General features: G+C 43.6%; 1 protein-coding gene and 1 non-coding gene across 6 annotated transcripts in view; both read left to right on the forward strand.

The window, feature by feature from the left end:
* EVA1A (eva-1 homolog A, regulator of programmed cell death) overlaps window positions 1–25601 on the forward strand; it is a 201337-nt gene that overhangs the window by 112866 nt on the left and 62870 nt on the right. For 2 of the 5 annotated variants that reach the window (XM_039721672.1, XM_039721673.1), the window contains exon 1: window positions 23678–23901. The exons of 2 other annotated variants lie outside the window; for them this stretch is intronic. Coding sequence is in view for 1 of the 3 variants with exons in the window: in XM_039721671.1 (XP_039577605.1) it covers window positions 23978–23990 (13 nt within the window). In the remaining 2 variants the exon portion in view is untranslated. One more of the 5 variants, XM_039721671.1, reaches the window with a different exon arrangement.
* On the forward strand, window positions 9642–9713 carry TRNAC-GCA. Its single transcript has one exon. It is a non-coding gene; the product is annotated as a tRNA-Cys (tRNA).

The raw sequence follows: 25601 nt of genomic DNA on the forward strand, positions 1-25601 counted from the left end.
CATCAAAGGAATCCGTGTCCTTTTGAAGTGCATTTCCTTTCCCCAGTTCATGAAAAAAGAAAACTTTTCCCAATCTTTTGTTTCAGTGGAAGCTTACCCAACTCAGAAGCAGGAGTTTGGTGTTAGGGCTAGAGTTTGTAACATTGAAAACATTGCAATTCTCAACCAGAAATGCCTTGAATCAGCACAAGAGTAACAGTTTGTCCCATAGTCAAAGCTCCTGGTGGTGTTTATGCAGTGTATCAGGCGGAACACTCCTGCAGATCCAGTTTCACCAGCTCTGTGTGGTGTTTGTCCTCATGGAAGCAGTTGGGGTGACACCAGCAGGTCCATGAGCACCTCCAAACTCTCCTGCTTCCTGACTGCCCAGCATCCTGTTTGCCCAGCTCTGCCTGGTGTGAAGGACATGCTGCAGCCAAGCCTGCAAGGAGCTGCTTGCCTGGACAACCTGTGTCACTTGAAGAAGGGACCAGGTCCCTGCAGTGAACACCTCCAGAAACACAAGGAAACTCTCCATTGTAAGCAGAGCACTCAGTGCATGCAGCTTCCAACTAGGTCCAGTGGTTTGTGAGGCTATACTAGGAGCTAACCAGCCCTGATCTTGGCAAAAGCCAACACAGCCTAATTAGAGCCTTTTCCAGCTGGCTCCAAACCCATCAGCACCATCAGCCAGTCTTGCAGCATGCCATGCTTGGCCACTCCACTGTCCCTGCCCCGTGGAGGTGTCCTGGGAGTTCCTGGTGCTGGTTTGGTGCCTGCTGGTGGGAAATCCCTGTGCCAGGGTGAGTCCCCCAGCTTGCAGCTCCCAGCATCTCCTGTGCACTTGGTGTCTCCCAAGCAGCAGAGGGGGCAGGGAATGAGTCTGAATACATCAGGGAGGCAGCTATGGCCTGCCAGACATCCCTTATACTGGGCAGCCAGATTGGAGATTTAACTGTGTTTTGGAGAGAGTCCCCATGGGTTACAATTGTACAATAAAAATGTTCTGGCCCTAAAGGCAAGTGGCAAGGCATGGCTCACATCTGAATAGAGGAAATCTCCATACCCAAACTGCAGTGAAAAGTCCCTGGCTATGCTGTCTCCTGAGCCATGCCAGGGCAGAGAACAGACCAAAATATCTCTGGAAATTTTATAAGTTACAAGCTGTGTACAATTCCAAGCCAGTGCTTGAGCCCTTTAGTTTATTAATATATATATATATCCTGGATTTGAGTTCAGATCAAGGAGTTTTATTGATCTTTATTATTCCTGTCCCTCTTTGTTTATTCTTTCTGGGATAACAGTCTATGGCATTCATGAGCCTGGCATGCTAAAAAAAATCCCTGCTACTGATCAACACAGCTTCACTGTCAGAAAGGGCTATGGGGCTGCAAAGAAAAAAAAAAAAAAGCCCTGTGAGCCGGACAGTGAGTCTGTCATTGGCCAGGGAATGTCCAGTGAACCCTGAACTTGGCTCCCATCACAGTGAGAGAGCAAGAGAGGAACAGAGGTGAGGGCTGTACCCTGCCACTACAGGGGATGCTGCCCCATTTTTTGTTCTTAGGCTGTTCTCAAATATTTTTGTCCGGTTCTTTCTCATTTTTGTTGCCATAAGGTTGGCAAAGCAAAACCAGCTAATGCCGGTTGCTCCTTCTGCCCACAGGACATGGCCACTTGGCTGCTCAAGTTTCCTCTTCTCCTTTTGCTGTTCTCCCTCTCTGAGAAAGGAGCAGCTGTTCCATGAACCTCTATCTGGGACATTCAGAGCAGGAGATGCCTCTTCTCTCACACTAATGACCTTGTCCGTGATTTCTCAGCCTAAGTGGAAGGAAAAGAGATTGGACAACATCCATCATTATTTAGACTGGCAGTGGAAACCAAACTGGGCTAATTTGATAACTTTGAAAAATACAGACTCCTCAGACCAGTGTTTCTTTTGGTCATATACCTTCTAGTAGCATTTAATTTATTTCTTTAATTACCCCTCCAAATCTTTATTAAATATTACCAGTTGGGTCTGAACTCTGGTTTTCTTTGAAGGTTCTTGGGATCAGATCCTATTGCCAAGAGAAGCTGGAACATTTCTAGTCATTAACCAAGAATGACTCTGAAAGGGGCTTTGAGATAGAAATATGGAGATATTGAAGTAACCTTTCTAATCAAAGTTTGAATCCCTTCTTAGATAACAGCTATTGCAGGGAGAAAGTCCAAACTCCCTAAACACAGTAGGCAGAAAAAGTCAGTAAGAGATGTCTTGTCCAAGTGGCTCCTAGGACCTGCTGAAAATACCTTCAGTGGGAGTAAACAGGTTTTGAGTCAGGTCTCGGGTGACTCTGTTCTTCAATAAACATAGCAGTAATTGTGGACCATGGTGTTCATTTTGGTCACCATGATATTATTATAACAGATTCCCAGTCCACAAACACACCCTTTCCTTTGCTAGCCCAGCAGATCCTCTGAACCAAACATGTTGTTGAATGAGAATTACAGATAATGTGGTTTCCCTGAGCCTTTCAAACATGTTATAAAACCAGAGGAGCTGCAGTAATCATCATTATTAGTAAGCAGACTTGGAGCCTGAGTCTGAATCTGCTGTGAGTATAAACAACCCGTGTGCGTGTGCATCCTCCCTGCCTTTGGTGATGAATGTTTCACTGTGAGATTAGGGGATGAAGGCTCTGAGATAATGATTTCAGCTGTGTGTCTCTTAGCGCTGTAAAGCCCATAGAATATCAGAAAATTTATTGCTGTGACTTAGTTGCAAACTCCCTGGAGTGGACAAGGGTTGTGGACCTCATGATAAATAGCACATGCTAATATTTAGCAAATGATAATGCAGACCACAGAAAAATGGGAATAGAGGAAAGTATACTCCCAAGGGCTGATAACTAATGCCAAGAGCCAAGAAATAGTTTATAGTGGGAGGGAATTTCCCCACCTTCCCTCCTCCATGCATAAGTCACTGCATTATGGATGCATTGCACAGGGCCCAACATTGATCCCTCCAGCACCAAAGTTACTCCTGGCAGGAGTTCAGAACATACAAACTCACAAAGCCCTGCAGGCAGAGCAGACCTGATGTTTTCCAGCCCCAGCTGGAAGGTGGTAGAGCCTATATTTGAAGCAGATGAAAGGGCTTGTGACTGAAGCTTAACTGGTTGTTTATAGGGCTTCTCTGATGTGTCTGTGCCATCTGCTTCTTGCACAGGGCAGGCATCTTACCAGACCACTTCTCTGTCAACCCTTAGCCCCTTTCCAGAGAGCTAAAAACTCCTCCATCTTCTTTCACCCAACCAGCAAGGACATATTTGTGCTAGAAATCTCCCTCTGCCAGGGATATGCCCTCCTGGAAGAGTGACAATCCCTGACCGTAAACAGAGATGTGTCATTGCAGGGGATGAGGCACATGCAGCATGATGTCAGAGGGTGGTGGGTGAGCCCTTCTGGGATTAGGATCCCTTGGTGAGGTATTGTACATGCAGTTGTGCAGACAGCACTGCTCTGGTGAGTGCTGTGCCAAATTATGTCAGCCCTTGAGGCAGGAGGGTTTGTACAGCTGGTAAGGGGTTGGGGTAAGCTGAGGGCTGGGGTGACCTACAACCCCTTTTCCTTTTTATGGCCTTTAAAGAGGCAGCTGGAAGATGGATGATGATGCCAGCCAGCTGTGGCTGCCACTTCCAGTCTGGGATGGGGAAGGGGATGGGCATGGTGAATTCCTGGTGAATGAGTAGAAAGGGAGGAGAGGGAGGAATGAGGGGCAGGTCAGAGTCTTGAGACATGACAGGTCTACAGTGGATGAGGCAGCTTCCCCTTGACGCCTGCAGGAAATCTGGGTCATTAGAGGGTGACGGGTGCCTTAGCAGAGCTGTCTGTCCTGTGGTGATGGAAAATGTCCACCTTGTGCTTAGCCCACAAATGAAATGAGTAAACTCAGAGGCAGAGGGTGGCAATGCCCAAGGGCTTTAGATGTTACTTTGGGATAGAAGGTGAAAAATGATGCGAGTAAACAACTGATTGTGAGAAGTAAGGCTTTGATTGCAATTGAATTTGATTTTCCCTTCATTTGTGGGAAATACAGACTGTCGGAAATCAGACATTCAGTCATGACACTTGTGAGAGACAAGGATTAGAATGGCAGACTTGGGCTCATAAGGTGAGAATTAAAGTTTCCTGTGTGATTATATGGAAACTGCAGTAAAACACACATAAAACCAAATTGCGAGTCATGCGTTTCAGATGCTGGAAAGGGAGGAATGATGGATAGCCTGTGGCAAAATCCAGTGTATGTACGTGTGACTGCAAAAGATCAGAAGAAGGCATAAGCATCTGATTTAGAATACTTGTAGTGCAGAGGCAGATTCGTAGCATATGTTGAGAGCTTATAGGGAACAGGCCATGCAAAATGTGATACCACACGCAGAGAGCCAGCACTCTGGAAACTTCCTTCTCCTGGGAAAAAGATCATGGAGCAACATTTATTTTTAAGAGACACCCTCATGTTTTATATATTTGCGCTTTCTGTCATGATATTTGATAGCATTGCATTTCATCACTTGGAGACACACTGCTTGGGAAGGCAGGCCTGGAGAGTACCTGTGCTCTGCTCAAACCCCTTTTCTGTGGCTGCATGCCATACTAGTCCCTTTATTTGGCCATTGTGTGTTCTGAGAGCAAATTGTGTGTAGTTGGGTTGAACTAATGAAGTATATCCTGGGAGAGATGCACTGGAGGAGGACACCATGGATTGACAGACCCAAGGAGTAGATCAGTGAGATGCTCTCAAATAGCAAGTCCAACCCTTCCTCCTGAGTTCAAAAAGAACTTAACATGAAACCCATACACTTTCAAACCCCTGTGTTCTCAAATCAAAGCAGCAATGACCTAATTAAAGCCACTTCTAGCCCTGACTCCTTACACATAACACAGAGGAGCTGGCTGTCCTGCCTGTGCCCTCCCTCTGCCCTCCCTGACAGCTCTTTTTATGAGCAGACAGGAACACTGTGCATTCACGTCTGGCTGTGGGCAAGCAGGAGCCTCTGACAGTGTCCTGGCTCTTGCTGGAGTGGAGGTGAGTGGTGGAGGCACATCTCTACCAGCCAAAAGTCTCTCATCTGTGATTTCACAGACCCTTCTGTCAACATCTTCTTCACGCTGGATGAAATATCATTTGGTTGAGGCCGGGGGAGCAGCCTTCCTCCTTCAGATCCATTTTCCAGTGAGTAGGGGCTGCTTTCAGGTATTGAACAGGCAGCCAAGGCCTCTTACTGCTCTTTGCTGACACCATCACTCAGCATCCTCCTGCAGCCTAGCTGGGGGGAGTGGGGGCCCTCTGGCTGCTTTCCAGCCACCAACAGCTGCACGTTCCCCTCCAGAGAGGTGACTCTGGTCCCAGGGAGATGGCCCAATGCAATGGTGTTTGGAAAGATCCACAGCAAAAAAGCAGAGCTGGGAGGAAGGGATCATTGCTGGGGTAAGAATGGTGGAAAAGACTACAGGAAGGAAACTGGCAATGAGAGACGTGGTTGGCAATGGGAGAGAAGTGGGAGTGATGGAAAAGGAATGAAAGAGAAAACTCAGGAGCAGTTCAATCACTTTGTAGATAATACAGGATACTTGAGCCAGGATTTCAATTTTTCTTTTTTCTTTTTCTTTTTTTTTTCCCCTTTTTTTTTTTTTTTTTTTCCTTTTTTTTTTTTTTTTTTTTTTTTTTTTTAATATTCCAGCTCTGATCTGAGTTACTGCAGAAGAATTGTTTTATTGTTTTGTGCCTGACTTTCCCCATTTATGAACCAGATAATGGCCATTAACAAACCTATAGCAGGTGAGGGCATCTTCAAATCCAAGCCTGGAAGTGTTGACACTTGAACATTATTGATAGACATATGGAGACAGGATGTCTCTGTGAATACTTCTGCAAAAATCTTGAGTCTCTTTAAATTTGGCAGCTCCTAGAGCACATGCACCAAACCTGAAGCACCTTCACAAGGTCTGACACTGGTACTTGTGCCCTTAAATGTTCTGCCAGCTCATGACAGGTTTTGCAGTGCTGGTGTCATGAGGGGAGGGAGCAGCAGAGCTCTGAGCACATCCTTAAGGACCAACCACCCATAAGATTTGTCTGCAGTTCCAAAAGTGCAAGTGAAGTCTCTGTCTGAACCAGTCCTGGAAGCGTGGACAGGCCTGGGTGACCTTACACAGGTCAATTACTCTCTCATTTCTTCATCTCTGCATTTAAAAAATAAAATATGAGGATACTTCACAAAAGAGTGATACAGGTAAGTAAGGTAAAGACTAGGATGTGATGAGATATATTCAGAATCCATGGAAGCGCTCAGATAAAAGTTCTCCATGAAGGTGGATGCTCTTATCTGCCATTCATCTGCCATTCACCTCACTGCACTCCACCCTTGGTCACTAATCATTAACATCACTCAGAGACTTGAAGTGATTTCAGCAAATTGTCTGAGATGTGCTGCTTCTCATTTCAATAGGTCTTAGGCAAGACAACAAGAGAAAGTAATGCAATGTCACAATGCCGATAGCAAGCGAGTCACAGATGCTGATACCAAGAGACTTATTTAGTCCACTTTGATCTTTTTTGTCTTGCTTTTCTCATCTCATAAAACAATCATTGCTGTACTCCACAACTGTCTCCCTGAGATCCTTCCCTAGGACCCACAGCCCCGGCCTGAAGCTCCCTAAAGAACTGGCCATTTTGAAGATCTTCACCATGTCTTCAGGTTTGTTCACATCTCTTTTCAGAACCCGAATAAGTGATGAGGTGGAAGTATTAGACACTTCAGATGGGAGCATTATAGACACAGTCCTGGCTGTTGTATTGGATGTAGGCTGCTGCTTGTGCTTCACTGGCCTGTGTGTGCAGCAGAATGTTGGAACTGGTGGGACATAGTAAGGAGCCAGGGAGGTTCAATAGTCTGGAGCTGAGTTACTTGAAAGTTTCACATCTTCTGAACCAAGGCAGTATTTGGCCTTTATTTTCTCCCCACTTTGCTGTCCCAGAAGTGCCCTGGACATTTAATTATGCCAGTCTGAGTCACACGGCAGCTGGAACAAGCTTCTCTCTGCATTAGTTTTTGGAAATGTTTGTGCTTTGAAAGGGTAGGGCCCATGTAGAGGACACTTCATTTTCTCCAATTTACATCATTTTGCTGCTCAGATGTTTGGTTGTTTTTTGGGGTGTGTATGTCTTCAAACTTCCAGAACTCTGTTGAAACAGCTATTTCATGACTGGTGATGAAAATTTGTATTTATGTTTAGTGGAATGACACAAAGAAATAAAAAGTTCAGACATGAAGCTGACCCAGAATTGTGTTCTTGTACTGGGGTGACCCCGTATCCATGGTGGAAAAGGAGTTCTGATCTGTGCAAAGGGTGTCTGTAGACACTAAAGTCAGAAACTTTTTCACATGCCAATATACCTTACTGCACTTCTTGTGGGTTAGCTGACTTTCACCAAGTTGGGGAACATCCATAGAGTGCCGTGAGTGGAAGTGACATATTTACCTCGCCTTGTCTCCTTTCATCCCATTTTAGACCTCAAACTGTCTAACAGCATTAGGAGGCCCCACAGAATGAGAACTTGAAGTCAGTACTGCTGGATATACTGACTCTCTGTGCTATCTCCTGACACTAACATTAACTGAATACATCAGGAATGGGGCAAATTTTTTAGGGATATAGGAAACAGGAAATCTTAGAAATGAAACTTGGGAAACCAAATCTGCCTGCTGTGTTTGTCATGCAATTAGTCAAGGAGCTGGCTCACAAAGTTGTCTCTGAAAACCAAAAGAATCAAATGAGAACCAGAGGGCAGAGGAAAATATGTTGTATTGATCTTTACAAATAAGCAGCAGTCATTAAAAGAGTTAGTATATATCCAATAAATTTGGCTTCCATGTCTAGTGAAGGAATCTAAATAAGGAAGGAAGAAGAATTTGCTGTGCCATGCATTCACATGGATCCCTATGTATATTAGCTAACCCTCAAGAGATTTGCCAAAATGGAATATAAATGATGGAAAAAGGAGGAGGTAAATTTTGTTGTCATGGAATACTGGAGAAAAGACTAAACAAAGCAAATCTGTAAGCAGTTAAAGCAAACCTCATCCCTGGTTAAGAAGAGTTTATTGAATTTTCTGTGTGACTCAGAGCACACTTTAGTTCGATTCCTTTAGTGGCATGTAGGAAGTATGCTGTCCCTCTACATATGTTGACTTCATCATTGAAAAGGAACATGGATGACACACACATAGATTTGTAGGAAGGAAATCCAGACAAAACTTAATCACTTAGCTTGATCCAACTGCAGGCCAAGTAGATGAAAAGAATATGGTCATTTCATCTATGTAAATAAGATGTCTATTCATGTACTATGGCAATTTATGTATTGTTTCATGAAGACTGAGCTGAAAATTTAATTTAAATTGACTGGAGATGAGGATTATAAAGCAGACTGAAAACAGGCTGGAGGCACCAGAAACACATAGTAATGGATAAATGCCAAGACTTGGTGGATGATACCTCAGGGGAACAGAAGGGAACAATGTTAGACTGTTTTTAAGATCCTTATTAATAGTTTGGAAGGAGGGTTGGCTATGGTAGCTCATTGTGGGATGGTGCTCATCTTGGGAGAGATCATGCTTTCCAAAGTACTCATACTAATAACTTGTGATGTGGCAGACTTTGGATTAATGAAAATCACAGAAAATGGTGCCAAAAAGTTCAGTCTGGGGACCTTACCCAGAGTCCCAGTGAATGTACCTGTCTGTAGGTGCTCTTTCTACAGAAATCTCAGTCCATGTGGTCAACCATTTAGAGCAAACAAATTCTCTTAGTTTCCATTAGGGTTCAGCCTCTCCCATTCATTTATGTAATGTTTGTCCGACGTTGCCTGCATTGGATTCTCCAAACCAGAGCCTCCTGGCTGACCCCACGGACATGCTGTTTCTGGTGTTTGAACACATATTGTGATTCCAGCAAGAATCTTGATACTAATAAGTATTTCAGACAGAGGGCTGGTGAGGCAATAAGGACCTGTAGGATCTCTGTTTCCTTACTAAATTTACTTTTCCAGCCTGTTTCCATAGGCCTGGAATTACTCAGTAAAAGCTGAACTTCAGGACTGTCCTTTGGGAATTATCACCATTGCTTTGAGATGGGGATTCAGTCCCTGGAGTCACCAGGCCACTGTTACCTCTGATTGTGGGTGTTCAGCTACCCTGCTGAGGGGAGAAGGGCATGGTGCTGGCTGAGACAAGGGATGGACAGTGCAGCTGGCCTTGCTGTACACATCTGGGCAAAGGAGCTAGACAGGTAACCCTGTTCCTGTTATATCTGGAAAGAAGTCCATAGAGGAGTTAAGGGATTGCAGAGCAATTTCCCCATAATTTTGCAATTCATTGGCTGGCACTGTCCAGCACTGGCTGTAAGGTTCAGTTTTTATTCGTTCATAAGACATTGCTGTGCTACCCCAGAAGTCCTACACACCTGTGTGTGTCTTCTACAAGGCTCAGGAAAAAGGCAGCAGTGAGGTTGTCTGTGCTGGACCAGTTCTGCAAGGCTGGTTCATATTCCATGCTGTGAACTCCCTGGGGCAGGGAATGTCCTCATGGGTTTCATTTACAGGGCAGGCTTGTCCAGGCAGGGGGTATAGCTCAGTGGTAGAGCATTTGACTGCAGATCAAGAGGTCCCTGGTTCAACTCCAGGTGCCCCCTTGGGAGCTGCTTTTTAGGTCAGATACTAGAAAAACAATTATTTATTGTGAGGGTGGTGAGGAACTGGAACAGGTTCTCCAGAGAAGCTGTGGATGCCCCATCGCTGGAAGTGTTCAAGGCCAGGCTGGATGGAGCTTGGAGCAACCTGGTCTAAGAAAGACGTCCCTGTCCATGGCAGGGGTCTGGAATGAGAGGATCTGTAGAGTCTCTTCCCATCCAAACAATTCTATGATTTTATGATATTTTTTTTGTGATTTTAAGGAAACACACACAGCGTTTAGACACTGAGTAGCAGGATTGAGATTATGAAGGAAATTAAAGCATGAGCAACCAAAGGGACAAGCCACAACCAAAAAGCAAGTAAAGATGGAGGGGAGTGAATGTTAAGCACAGGAGCACATTTATTTCAGCCCCTGCAAGAATCTTCATTTTCTCTGCAAAGTCTTCTGGTTTGGGTACAGATACCGCAATCTTAGGGTCACAAATGCCAAATTTTCCCCTTCTTCGCCAGTGTTTGGCTGAAGGAAACATTCCTCACATATTCCTGTGCTTAAGTGAACATTGGTTTGGATCTTGAGTGGGAGGGATGACTAAGGACTAAGAATTAATTGCTTGATTCATTCTCTGATTATTCTTTACAAGCATTAGAAAAGGTGTTATTATCTGCTGAAAGATCATAATTTTAATTGTGCTTTGATGAGAAGAGAAAACAAGGGAATCAGTTACTCAGTGTCGTCCATTAGTGGTGTATTAAAGACAAATGCAGAATCCCATGAAACTATTCCCAAAGATGACATTTATTACGTAGTAAAATAACCTCCCACAGAAACATTTGAAGCTCTGTCACTTAACTGATAAATTACTGAGGCCAAGAGTCCATAAGACCTCCCTAAATTAATTGTTCTTTGAACTGGAGTGAAAATTTAAAAAGTTGGTTTGAAGATTCCCAGTGACTGTAAGTATCCCACAACCCTTGCAAAATTGTCAAAGAAACCAGATTTATATCTGTTCTGAATGTCTAGATTTAACTTCTACCTACTGTCCACTATGAGATCTTTTAAGGTTGAAGAAACTTCATTAGCTAATTCCAGCTCTCTCTTTGAATATTTATAGTCTTTGATTAAGAAACCTCTCAGCCATTTCTTTATAAAATTAAAGAGGTAAATCTTCTCATGTCTTTCTTCAGAATGAGGTTTCCCAATTCTTTATTCATTCTAGTGTCTTTCCCCTCAATTATTTTTAGTTCCTCAGTACCTGCAGCCTTTAGAATAGCTCTGAATACCAGCAGCAGTTGCACCAATGCCAGATTGGGTTATTATATAATTTCTTTGCTTCTTCTGCTTGGTGTTACATCTCTAGTACATCCATTGTGCTGCTATGTTACACCATTTAGATTCTATCACTTTCTAGGTTTTTTCCAGTTTGCTTCTGGCCTCCTTTCTCATGCTTGAGAAGCAGGTTCTCCACTGTTTCATCTTACATTCAGAACTTTACTGAAATTCATACTCTTGGCTTGTGTGCAGTTTACTGAATTCGTCTCTGGATTGGTTTGCTATATTGTCCTCTGTATTCCATGCTGCTTCCCAAAATTCCACAAACTTACTAAATAATAGTCTAACCTTTTCTTCTGTGTCAGCAATAAAAACATTAAATAGCAATTGGTAAGATAACATCTATAGGGGGCTGAAAGTTCACTTACTGACTGAACATTTGTCATTTATTATTTAATTTGGAAAGCTATCAGCTGGTCTCCAATTAATCTACGCTGTACTATGTTTATTTTAAAGCAGCCAAGTATATTTCTCAATAATTCCAATTTCATGCTTTTCAAAAGCCCATTGCCTCAACACTATTACTTTTATCAGGCTTGTTTGTAGGCTCATCATGTGAGACTGGATTAATTAATAAGACTCATTTTCCATTACACATTGTTAATGTATATTAATTTTTTTTTTTGTAGCTTGTTTGTAGGCTCATCAAAATGCGAGACTGGATTAATTAATAAGACTTATTTTCCATTACACATTGTTAATGTATATTAATTATTTTTTTGTTGAGCCCTGTCATGGATCGTTCTTGATTTTGCCCGTGATTGATGTGCTGCAGAGAAGCCCATGATGATAGGCCTAATTACCCCTTTTTAATGTGTGTGGTGTATGGAGAGCATCCAGTTATTTACCTCTTAAAATCTTCCTCAAGTTTCAGGGAAGCATTGTGTTGCAGTGAGGTGGACACATACATAACAAGCAACTACCGGATTTCACTATGGGATTTTAATTTTTAATACTTTTCTAAATGTGTCTGTTGGTTTTTATTATTGTATCATGCTCCCTTCTGAGTAGCTGTTTGCATACAGAATCTCTTGGGTATGTGCTTCCTGAGAAAAGAGACAGGAGCAATCTTTGGAAAGATCACCTGACCTGGTCTGAACCCAACTATGTTATTTTCCATTCTTTTCCTGCACCCATCAGATGAGCATGGGAGCATCTTCTGGTAGTGCATTAGTCAAAATGATCATACATCTTTCAACTATTGTTTTTATAACCTCTCCTCTGGGGAAGAGTGTTTTAAATGCAGCATATTATTTTCTTAGGATTTTAAGGCAGTTTGACTTTTGTGAAATGTGTATCCTCTTACGTAATATTTTAGAATCACAGCATCAAGGTTGGAAAAGACCTTTCAGATCATTAAGTCCAACCATTAACCCAGCACTGCCAAGCCCACCACTAAACCATGTCCCTCAAAGCCACATCACATCTTCTAAATATCTTCAGAGATGGAGACTCCACCACTGCCCTGGGCAGCTTCTTCCAGTGCCTGACAACCCTTCCAGTGAAGACAATTTTCCTAATATTCAATCTAAACCTCCACTGGTGCAACTTGAAGCCATTTCCTCCTGTCCTATCACTTGTTACCTGGGAGAAGACACTCACCCCCAGGTTGCTGCAACCTCCTTGCAAGTACCTCTGCCTTTTCCTCATTCTTTGTCATTATGTTCTCCTCTGCTTCCAGTAAAGAATGCAGATTCTTGACCGTTCTTGGGTTGGTAATATATTTGTAGAAACATTTTTTGTTGTTTTTTTTACAGCAGTAGCTGCACTTTAATGTCACATAACAGTTGCAAGAGAATTGAACCATGTACCTTTAGTGAAAGGGAATGGGATTTGAAGTAGTCTGCAGCTCCTAAAGGAATTTATTCCACCATTTTGATAAGACCCTTTTTTCTTTTGCCATTGATCCAGAGAATCATAGTTGCTAACCATTGTCTTCTTCTGGTCTTTGACTATGTCTTGGAGATGTCCTAAGTGGAGACCACAAAAATATAGGCACAGAATTCCAGAGTTCTTCAGGAAGCTGGAATAGACAGTGGAGGAGAGATTTGCTGTGCCATGATGCTCTCAGCCAGATGAGTTTCTTGTATCAAATATCTCTGTGCCCATACCTGTCCCATGGATATATCCATCTCTCCAGCCTGACATGACAGACAATTACTCAAAAATAGCAGAGGATGGGAGCTTAGAATCAGCATTCCCTGTCAGCTCAGCTACTGACTGTTGGAAAGAAACCCTCCTTCTCTGAGGCACTAGGGATTTCAGGTTGAAGTGTTACTGTGGCATACATTAGGAAGGGGGAATATTTGATTCAGGAATCTTAGCTCAGAGTCTGGAACATGTTGGCAAAGCTGAGTTCTGGGTATGCAGATGGGCCAATGATTAATAGCTAAAACCTAAGAAGAGCTGCATTATAAATGGAGAGATTTGTGTTATTTCTCACAGAATATGATTGTGGTTCTTTGCAATGGCTAGTTTTGATACACACGGATAACATGTTGGAGTAATTTTTTTTCCCCATTTCTGTAAGCTTGCTTACATGTGAAGCCTCTTGCTCAAATTCATCGCCTTCCTGAGGGTAGAAATGCAACCCTGAGATATTGAAAACAATTAATACTTAACATGACGTGATTATAGGCATCTAACTAACTAAACTCCTTAAGATCAGCAATTCCCAAAATTTCTTATTTTTGATACCACAGTACAGTTTCCCTTTGTACATCCAAGTTTATGATCAATTTCACTTGGGGACTCAGGGTTCATCCTGGTTTGGGAACCCCTGTTCCTGCCCTGTAGGGAGTAAACACTTTCCTTGCTGAGCCCCTGGGGTCACAGTCTGCACTTTCTATAATCTCTATTAAAAATGAGAAAGCATCAGCAGTGCAATGCAAGAGAGAGGAAGGATTTAATCACTCCTCTGTTTCTACCTTTTCAATTTTCAAGAACAGGATACTTGATCTCCTGTTTTCTTCTATAGCACATGGGACATACTCATGGTTAAGTATTTACTGGATGGATTTGGATTTGGGAAGAGATCTTCAGAATCAAGAGCGTGGAGAATTTTGCAGGTTGCCCAGTCAGTTTTGCACGTTGATTTAAATAATTGTTCATTGAAAATTTATGTCACTTCCATCAACTTAGTGCAGCAAAGGTGGTGTTGGTATTTGTGATACAAACTGACTGAAAATCCATCCTGCTATTAATAAATGGTGTCTGCAAACACAGTGGCATTTTACTGTTCTTAAATATTTGCTTGCTTTTGGCTGTGCTGTGGAAAAATAATGCCTGCTGGAGTGTTTCTGCCTCTGCCTGTCTTCTGATTGTGACCTGACATGAACTCGCTTATGTAATGCTCCCCAGCAGCAGTGCTGCTGCTGGAGACAGGGCTGTTCCTGTGACCAGAGGTAGCTCCACATCCAATTTTAAAGGTTTTTTGAGCCATTCAACTTAACAGATGCGATGCCAGGAAGGAGAAGGTTTCTTCCTGGGCATATCACGGGCACTGGAAGCCAGAAGTGTTTTATCTCCAACTCCTGAATCAAGTGAGCTTGCTGAGAAGGGCTGTGTATGTTCTTTTGTCTTGTTCTTTGTTGCCAAAACTTCTCATTTTCTTGTGCTGCAGTTCCTCTTCTCCAGCAGATAAGGTGAATATTGCAGTGAGGTGACTCCTCTTTGATAGGTGTCACTGTGTGGGTTGGGAAGAGTTGATGCCTTAGCTCAGGATGGTGGGGTTTCAATCAGTTGCCTTCACAGGAGCATTGCTGCAGCAGTCCAAGGCTCTGTGGCTGATGTTTCACAGCTTTGGTGCCATCATCTCTGCAGGAGTCAGTTTCAATGTGACATAATAAACAACAATATTTAGTTTCAGGCCAGGAATTTTCTTCATCATTTATGTTTGTGGAAGCCATGATTTGTTTAACGTAGCACAAATCTAACATATGCAGTAATAGACACCCACCAGATGTGCTTCCAGGCCTAAATCCAGGTCTAGAAATCCATACCATACTTCATTCAAGAACAGTGGAAAGAGGGCCTGGATACACCTTGATTTCTTTGGCCTGCCTCCATATTTCAAGAACATAGGCTTTGCAGCATGAAACTGTAATTTAAGTATAGTCCTTTGCTGATTTCAAGCACTCAGTTCTTTGAATTTTAAGAATTAAGTGCTCTTGGGGTGGAAGTGTTGTGTCTCAGCTGAAGTCTATTTTAAAATAATCTGCTGGTGATCAGCTGTCTATGACCAGACATCTGGCAAGAATCATGTGGCAAGAATCAAATCTGTAAGTCCAACTCCCCTGAGAGGAGTTTAGACTGCACCAGTGGAGTGTGTTCCCTGGGACAGAAATTCTGACTAATTTCCATGCCACAGACTTATGCATTCGTGCACAGCAGACCTCAGGCTGGGCACCAGGTATTCTGCTCAGTTTTTCTCAGATGCTAAAGCTTATATATAGGGCTTTCCCTGACTCTCTTTTCTTTCCTCATTGTCTTTTTTCACTTAATTTTCTCTCTTCTCCACTCCACTTTCTATATGGGTAAAATGACACATCTCAGCTTAGAATTTATGTTCACGTGTACTTGTCTCCTGTTCGTGCTCATGATGGCTTAGAAAGCCTGAAGGGATATTCTGTAATTTAGTGTCCATTCATGTGTGTTTTCAGTACTTCCCGTTAAACAGCAACAAGCAGAAATGTTGGCAAGAACAGAGATAAGAGAAATGCTGTCCTCACTATCTAGGGAGTACAAAGCAGGCATTACAGGGACAAATTTTCCTTATTTTCTTCAGGGACATCTAATCACTTCAAGGGCTCTCACTTTGACTGCCCAGTTTATCAATTTCCTTGTGAGCTCCCTGTGGAATTGGGAGTGTTTGGGCAGATGGTGTCAGAGACACCTCAGCTGTCATCCCAGCCAGGGAAGCTCTGAGAAGTGCCATGAAACTCGATTATATCCCTGTTTACATTCCCTACATCCCTGTTTCTATTCCTAGAGAATACAGAACACAGTATGACATGGGCATGTTTGGTCTGGCTCCACACGGAGTCTGACTGACACCCACGGAACCTCCAAGCTCCTGTGCCTCTGGATGGGATCCATCAGTTGTCCCTGCCATAATTTCACTGCAACTGGACCAAGCTGGTGCATCTCCCTACCAAATGCTGTCCTGAAGGATGATTTGGCAAAGCTTGGTAGGGCATCAGCTTGGAGACCTCTCTGTGCTGTGACACAAACCAAATAAAAGCTACAGGGCAGCATCCAAATTTGTATGTCATGTGGGAGCATCCTCAAAGGCGTTCAGTGCACTTCTGTCCTTTCTTTCTTAGGTATCTGTTATACCTCTGGCTCTCATGGTTTAATGCAAATTTTACCTTATTGGCAAGCTACCTCATTTTAATAACCTTTTATTTTGAATTTGCGTGACATAAGTATCACTTTGGTTTGCTTCAGATGGTCAGGGCTGTATTCTACAGCATAAAAACCATGGGTAAAAAGCAGGGAGTGGAACTGATTCATCAGTAATGGCATCTCAAATGCATTTTTTTATTTCTTAAGTGCTCTGGGAAATGCTTTGCTCGAAAACCTGAAAACCACAAACTGTGACACATGTGGATTGATTCTTGTGGTTTTTGCTGAATATAGAAAGCAACAACTCCATATCTAGAGTGATTGGAGGCACGGAGACCTTGCTGACACCTCTGTGACATAGGATCATTTGAGCAGGATAAGGTCATACCAGAAAACATGCAGGAATCTCAAAGCAGGATCTGACAAACCTTGCAAGATCAAAACCCTCAATGTTCTGCATGCATTCTCCTTTCCAGCCTCCAGAGCCTACTTCCTCAAAAAGAGGTTAAAGGAAGAAAGGTACTTTAAAGTTCCTCTTTGTAAATGAAATCATAATTGATGGAAAATTAAAGCAATTGATGTAACATAAACCTCCTGGTAACTGGAGAAGGTGCTACAGAGGCTTCCCAGCAGTTATGCATCAAGAAACATTCTTAATCTCCTAGATAATGTGGAAAAGGAATGATATTTATTATCTACAAGTCCTTACAAGCTGAGGATGCAGTTTATAAAACTGTATGTGGCTCCCCCTCCTTTTCCTCCTTTATTGTAATCCTTCACCATGGATCATTTTACATCCAAACTCACCTTCATCTGTTATAGTACTTTGGTGATTTATCGGCATCATGAAGTTCTGATTAATAAGGCTAGAAGGACATCCATCAGAAGAACTAAGAATGTGTGATCATTTCCTCTCAGGCTCTCATTAGCTGTGGCTGTCCTTCTGGGAGTTTTATCTTTGTCTTTCTATTTCCAGACCAAAGCACATGAGGCTTAAAAATAATATCCTAAGATTAATCTTCTGTTTTTCTTCCCTTTTAAAACCTTTGGTCAAGATGCAATATGATCTCCATGCTGTCAGCTGAAATATGTAGAAACAACCCAAACTGTACAAATACACTCTTAATAAATGAGCAGGCAAGTCAGAATAATAGATGGCTTGATTCAGCCTCTAGATGAAAATTCATTCTAGATGGAAAATACAAAGCTCTACAGATAATCCTATGATCATATAAAATATTTGTGGCGTAGATAGGAATTACACTCAACAGCATCTTTTCCAAAAGATCTTCCTTTTTCTTTATGTTGCTTTGGTTTAAAATGACATGAGTTGTGGTGAAATACGCCTCTGGTACTTTCAGGTTGCTGTGCTTAGTGAAGTGGGAAAGGTTTTGTTTCAGAGTTTCTATACTAAGCTCTCTTTTTAATGAGACACTCCTAGGTTAAAAATACCTTCTGAAAGCAACTTCCCACGTCTTTCCTACATCAGTGACAGATTGGAGCAGAAAATGTGGAGTACGCCTGAAAGTGATAAGTTGAGGTTAGAGGTCTAGCCAAAGTCAAGTGCTAGGGAGTTTCAGCTGTAGAGAGCTGATGCTTTGAATTATAATCAAGTGATTAATGTTTCTAATGTAAGTGGGTTTGGGAGTTACAAGGACTTGCAGCAACAGCTTGGATAAGAATGGTGAAACCTGCTTTTAGAGTTATTTTATTTATAGCACATTCATTAGGTTGGGCAAAATGGACAACATGTGCTTGTGTGGTTAATGATAAATCCATACGAGGACTAAACTAGTCTGCTGAGTTATGAGAAAGCCTTTTGTAGGTCAGATTTTTCTGAGAGAGACAGACTTGAGAGAAACAATTCCTATCTGTTTGGGGGTAGGGGGGAGCAGGGAGAGGGCAGAAGAAGAAACTAGCTTTTCTTGTTTTGTAAAATACATAGGATGTTATGTTACATAAATGTTACAGATCTTCATTAGGTTTTAAAGGTCATTTGCCCCTGAAGTTTATGTAGCTGGCTTCATAAATGCCAAAAATAGCATGGGGAGGAGCAGATATGCATGGAAATTATTCAAAAATTTTTTTATAAAATATCAGATCATATAATGTTAACATATGAAAACTGAAAAAGCCAGAAAATAATACATCTCTGAGGCATTATAATTTTTCTTGTGGATTCAGACAATCCAGAATGAAATTAAGGTACTGAAGGAAAAAAAGTTATATAAGACTATTCCTTCTGTTTGAATTCACCACACCTTAATCTTGCTGCTGTAAGAAGTTTAAGGTACTCTTTCAAACAGAAATAATTTCCTCAGGTAAGAGTATAGTTAATAAAGCCAGTATTTTGGCACATGGTTCATGTTGTGGTTTTAGTTATAGATGTGCCAAAAGGATAAAAAAATATTGGTTCCCCTCCTCTATCCTTATCCAGGGTTGGGCAGGTCCTTCAGCCACAGGTCCCACTGGTTTCCACCAGAGACCATGATGCCATTTGGACTGAAAAAAATAAAAAGTAAATAAAAGCAAGATGAGTAAAGACAAACAAGTAAAAGAAAACCCTTATAAATTCCCTTTATATAGCAGCCAAATGTGTAAGTGTGCTATTTCACCCTAGACTCTCAATCTGCATGCTGCACATCCCCACAAATAAACAGAAAAAACCTGTCCACTTGCAACAAGCCATTTCCCTTCTCTGCTCTTATTTCTAGGTAGAAATGGAAAAGTGATGCTCATTTTCAAGGAAACAAGTTGCCGAGAGTGAATACTCTCAAATGTGTTCCCCTGCTGAATGCTGCTGCAGGTGCTATTTGTGAATGAGCTCAGGTTATCAGAACACACTTTCAGAAAAGCTGACTGATTATAGTGAGTATTTTTAGCAAGAGAAAATGGCACCTAGTGCAGAGATATTTAATTGTATATATGTATATGTACATCAAAAACAAGTACAGGAAGCTCTTCCAGATTAATTCCCTTTGAAAAGTCATTTATTACTCTCAGGACAGTCAGTTAATAGAATACATGGTGGCTTTCCCCCTCCCTTGACACTCTGTAACCCAGAGTGGATCCCTGCTCAGATGTACTTTAGTGCCACACAGTATCTTGGGCTCCAGTGGTAACTGCACGAAAACCTAATGGCCTAACAGAGTTTACCTCATGTAGAGACTACACAAGATGACTTGTTTCTGACATCAAAAGTTGTGACAATACTATTATAATATTTATTTTATAGATATGAAATAATCTGTGTTTTGCTCTGACAGGTAAACACATATTTTATTTTTTACCCCCTTGGTAGACACAGAAAATTAGATATTTTGTGTAGACACAGAGGGAATTCATCTCACCTGTGTTAAACTGTGTTTGGATAAAATAAATTATCCTCCACAAGGGCCAGTCTCTATTAACTAGAGAAGATCAGTACACATATTTAGCTCAGATCTACCCTTGAGCTGGCAAAGCATAGTGCAGATACATCCCACCCCACTGGTTAAAACACTGGTTTTTTGAATGACAAGCAAGGACCAAGCTCAAGGAATAGATGTGCTCCTTACCTTGGAGAGCTTACAGACAAAAAACCAATGTCTGAAGTAAAAGAAATAAGAATGTTCAAGTTATGTGGAAAAGTCTGAGACTCACAGGGCAAACCTGTATTTACCCAAGGCTTCAGGATGAAGAAAAGGTCTTGTGGGTCTTCTGGGTAACTTATCATTCTGAAATTAGCTATATTTAGTTTATTGGTTAAGTTAATTCAACAGCACTAGGGCCCTGCCACTTGAAAACTTTTATGGTGTTAAATGTTATCATGGTCCCTGTTTATCCCAAGGTGGAATGCCAGCTCTCTGGCATAACTTGACCAGTAGCAAGACTCAGAGACTGTTCCCAACAGAAGTCTGCATGGGGCCATTCTTTTTTAGAGGTTAAGGGCATTTAGCCCTCACTGTGCATGAGGCTTTGCCTGATGGCCCTGGGACCAAAGCCCTGACCCTGTTTAGTTAATCTCTTCCTCTTGTCATTTTATTATTTGATCTCTTCACCATCAGAACCATGGGGAAGCAGCAATGGTGTGCTGGGCTTGATGCAGGGCTAGACTTACTTTGAAATAATGTGGTGCTGTCTAATTCCCTTCTGCTGTTCTCTCTAATCTGTAAAGACCTCACAAATCTGATTTTGGCCTGGTTACCCTAATCTGCATCATGGGCTGCCCAATTCACTGACTTCAATGGGCCACAATGGACTGTGTCAGGATTTGGAGCTGATACTTGGTTTTTTGAGCTGGTTGAGCAAACAGATCTGCAAGATCTCTTCTTGAGAGTGCACTAGCTCTGATCTGAAAGGACACACAGCTTTAGACATCTGTTTTAGGAGCAGAACTATTCTGAGCTTATTTAAACTTGATACAAGGCTCTGTTTATATTTCTTTGATTAATTGAAAATAACCTCTCATTAGGGAAGTGACAACCGATACCGTACGATTGTGCTCAAGTCATTCACAGGAGCGAAAAAAATACACCAAAGGTTAGGCAGGTCAAAGCCCTTGTTTGGATCAAAGCATATGTTGAACACTGTATAAATGCCAAATCTGAAAATGTTTTGTGTTTAAGGTTGAAGTTTGGAGTAAAATGATACTATAACAATAAATCCCCAGTTCAGCTTGCTAGGTCGCTACCGCATTCACAAAGGCACAGCAAAGAGAGGGATGCATCTGCTGGAGCAACTGGATAGGAGTCCAAGTCTGTTAAAAATTTACAGTATAGGTGAGGTAATACCACATCCAGGTCTGGTAGGCACATTTGAAAAAGAACTTTAATGGAATGGAAATGGATCTTGAAAGAGTGACAGGCACAGTTTGTGGTTTGTCCATAAATCTGCCTTACCGTGAGAGACTAAAAAAGCTCAGTTATTTTTATTTATTCAGGACAAGGTTATGAGATGATTTGTCTGTGGTTTTGTAAAGCTGAGCTTGCATGGAGAGGGAGCAGCAGGCTCCAGTTTCCACTCAGAGCTGCATGGCTTGGCTGCTTTCAACCAAAATATTGGAGGGTCCCCAGCTATGCCTAGGCTTGAAATATTCCTGCTGTTCTAGGGGTAAACTGAGGATGGGCTGTACCTTGGTGGGCGGCAGCCTTCTCTGTCTGTGCCTCATCTGCAACTTCCTGGAGAGACTGATGAGTGGTGGCCAGGGTTGAGGGAGGAGAGTGAAGTCAGACAAATGCAGATCAAAAAGGCAGCCCTTCTTGACAGGGTGTTAGCCACTGAAATAACTTATCTGGGGTGGATTATCCTTCCCTGAAAGCCTCTGATCTGGGGGGGGAGGGGTTGTGGGGTGTGTCCTTACATGATGTGCCATAATTTGTAATGATTCAGGTGTTGCTTTTGGACACCATTCTGTGGCGTCAGCTATGCAGGTGATCAGGCCAGGTGATGGAAATTATCAAATGAGTGATCTCACCTGGCCTTAAAATAATTCTATTAAATAGGAATATTTTAAAATTCTTGTTTTAGTGGGAATATTATATTCTTATAAAACTGATTGGTAAATGGAGAAGTCTCAGTGAGGCCATCCTTAGCCTGAGAAAGGTCAAGTTTTAGGAAAAAAACCTTTCACCACTTTCATATTTGTAGGCAGAATGGCTATGTTTGTATTTGCTTTCCAGCAAAGAGTTAAATCTGAGCTTAGATCTGGGTTCCAACTGTCTCTGTGGTTTACTATATCTGTTAGGACATCTTTCAGTAGGATGAGGAGTGATGCAACTTCTTCCAAACAACATTTGGCCTTCTGTTCAATCTACAGTCACCTGATTGTGTGGGCATCTCATCCACCTTTCAGCAGTGGTGTGGGAACCAAATCATGAAGAAGAGGATCCCTTAGAAAGTCCCATAGCTCCTATCAAAGAGTTTATGCACTGCCTACTGCAAGGGCAGGTGGGATTTGCAGAGAGCCGAGTCAGGCTATGGCGTGGGAACAAAATCATGAAGATGAGGACCCCTTAGAAAGTCCCACGGCTCCTATCAAAGAGGTTATGGCTCTGCCTACTGCAAGGGCAGGTGGGATTTGCAGAGAGCCGAGTCAGGCTAGGTCTGGGCTGCCTGAGAAGGACACATTTTAGGTTTAAAGGATGCTTTAAAAACTGCAACCAAGTTCAATAGTGCACCCAGCATGTAGAGGGGTGTTCAGAGGGTTTGCCTTGCTGGAAGGTTAGAGTGGATATTAGGAAAATAATCTAAATAGATTAGGAATGATGCTATTAGAAAATCCATTGGATTGGGTATCAGGAAAAATTTCTTCCCTGGAAGGCTGGTCAAGCACTGGAACAGGTTGCTCAGGGACATGGTGGAGTCATCATCCTTGGAAGTGTTCCCAAAATGTGTAGATGTGATAGCTGGGGATATGGTTTAGAGGTGAGCATGTTGTTGCTAGTTGGACTTGGTGATGTTTGAGGTCTTTTTCAACCTTAATGACTTTATGATTGTATGATTCTGAAGTATCCATGCAGCCTTGTTCAATAAAGGCAGATTCTTGCATCCATCCAAGCAAAGGTTTGACTGCACTCAGTGTGATTTTCTGCTTCTGGCACATCTCGCGGGTGCCTGGGCTGCCACTTGTCCTGTCCCCAGGGCGTGCGGGGCCGTGTGCCCCTCTCCGGGCTGGGCACAGCCCCGGCGCGTCCCCTGTGGGGGCAGTGCTGCAATTCGGAGTGACCCTGCAGCCCCGGGAGCTGCGGGCAGCGCTGCAATTCGGAGTGACCCTGCAGCCCCGGGAGCCGCGGGCAGCGCTGCATTTCGGAGTGACTCCTGCAGCCCCGGGAGCTGCGGGCAGCGCTGCATTTCGGAGCGACTCCTGCAGCCCCCGGCAGTCGTGCCGGGGCTCCAGGGGCAGCAGCATGCAGGGGGGACCTCGCTCCTGCCTGCTGCCCTCAGGCACAGGCTGGAGCATCCCAGAGCTTAGAAAAGCCAGGAAACTGCTGAAAATGGCATTTTGCTCTTAGTGTCTAACACCATCGCACCACTCCTGCTCAAGTAAATAAACTCCGATGGGAATCCCGCCCCTACCCCCTTCATTCCTTGCTTTCATAAAACTTGTCACAGTGATTTTTTTTTTTTCCAGTCAGCAGATTTTTACGCTGGTTAATGAGGGGGAAAATTTTCTCTTCCCCCCCCCACCCGCCCCCAGTTGCCTCCCCTCTCTTTCATGTCAGGGGCCAAGTTTGGATTGGAGCCTGGCGAAGTTTCTGTGTCATTTCCTGTTGCTGCCCTCCCCGGCGCTCGCTCCGCGCTCCAGCCCTCCCGCAGACGCGCAGGGCGCCCGCCCTCCCGGCCGGCGGCTTCGGGGAGGATGTGACAGCGCCGGGCACACCTCACGCTCCCGCCTGTCAAGCCGCATTCCTGCTCCTGCTGTCCCCACGGGCTCAGCTCCCAGCCCGCTGCCAGGAGCGAAGGCTGGAAGAACTTTCTTCTCTCCGCTGTGCAGCTCGCTGTGCGTCCCAGGCTGCTGGGAACCTGAGGCGGTGAGAGCAAACCCGTCCTTCTCCCTCCAGAGCAAACTTCTGTCCGTGCGGGCGGTGGGCAGCGAGGCGGCCGGGGATGCCCGTGCTGGGTGTGTTTGGGTGGGCGAGGGGCTGCAGGGGGACAGGGAGGGGACAGGGAGGGGACAGGAGCCCCGTGAGCGTCTCACTCCGCAGGACAGCTCAGCTGCGAGGGCTGGCATTGGTGCTGCTGTGCTGGTGGCTTGATGTGAGTGACGGAAAAAGGGCTTTAACAGGGGTTTAACAGAGGGGCAGAGCGGCACGGGGATGCACAGAAGCCGGGCGGGCAGCGAGCGGAGGTGAGGCAAAGAGCAGCGGCTGCTCAGCCTTTTCTCTTGCGTGTTTGTCTTTCAGCTTCAGTTTAGTGCTCGCAGGTTTTTCCCAGGGCTGGCTTGCGGCAGCGTTCACGGGGTTTGTGAGTGCGTCCAGTCCCGGGGATTGCTTTTCTGAGCAGAAAGAGCTGATACATGTGGAAATCTGTGTTACCCTCGCTTGGAGGAGCGGGCACAACTCAGCTGGCATCTGTAAAATCCTGCCTGTGTTGCCTTTCCTCTGCCATTGCCTTATTTGCTCACTGAACACATGTATATTTGGTAGGAAAACGACACAAATGCTTGTGCTTTAAAGTGGAGCAACTGTGACTTCATGTACTATTTCTGTCATTCCTGACTCGTTCAGTCTTGACTGTTTCTTGGACAAACAAGGCGTAACAAACTGATGGATAAATCCTGAAGCATGTGCTGGAGCCGGTTCCCGGAGCTTCCAGAGTTAAAAGGCTTTCTTGAACTCACTGACACAGGGCAGTAAATCTCAATGTGTCAGTGAACGAGGGAAAAAAGCTTGCAGAGCATTACACACCGGCAGACAGAGTTGGTGCTGCACAACCCCGGGTCTTCACAGGCAGGATTAGCTCCCAACACCTCCAGCTACACAGCAGCATTTAGAAAGGTCAATTATATGTACAATATTTACCAGCTAATTGTAAGTGGGGCAATAAAAGCCTTGGAGTTGGCCCCAGGAGAAATGATCCCCAGGCATTGTGTATGGTGTGTTTACCTCCCAGTCACTGCTTGATTCATGGTGCTTCCTCAGCTCCCTCTTATTTTATGCTGGTTTGGCAGTAGAGTTCTCTCTGTGCCCTTCCCTAATGAGAAAGTGGTGGAAAGAGGTACAAAATGGGCATGTAGGAAAGGAGCTTTGGGCTCACCCTGAGCACTTCAGTCCTCTCCCCTGCCCCCAGCCAAGGCACATCTCCTGCCATGGCTGGGGAAAGTTCAAGCTCCCTGTCCAGCCTTGGCACCCCTTGTCTTGCTGCCATAAGCAGTAGGGGACCCAGGAGACATTTACTGACAGCTTTGCCTGGAGCCAGTTTCTAGGTAAAAGCTCAAAGTTTCTTTCACAGTTCATCCATGAAAGGCATTTTTTTTTTTAATCAAGTTGAGTAGGAAATCCTTTTTTGGGTCTTCCAGTCTCCCAGACTCTTTCTAAGTGTTGTGCTACTGGAGGATTTAACAAAAAGTGTTCACTTTCAGTATTCTCATAGCAGGCTTATACATGTACTGGTGAGCTGGTCTCGAGGGTCTGTGCTGCCACACGTGGCTTGATCTGAGACAACTTCTGGGTGTTGCTGGAGTTCAGGAAGGGCCAGGACACTCCAAAGGCAGTTTGGATGTAGTCACCTT

The sequence above is a fragment of the Passer montanus genome, unplaced genomic scaffold, assembly GCF_014805655.1.
Source record: "Passer montanus isolate IOZ18808 unplaced genomic scaffold, ASM1480565v1 scaffold46, whole genome shotgun sequence".
NCBI lineage: Eukaryota > Metazoa > Chordata > Aves > Passeriformes > Passeridae > Passer > Passer montanus.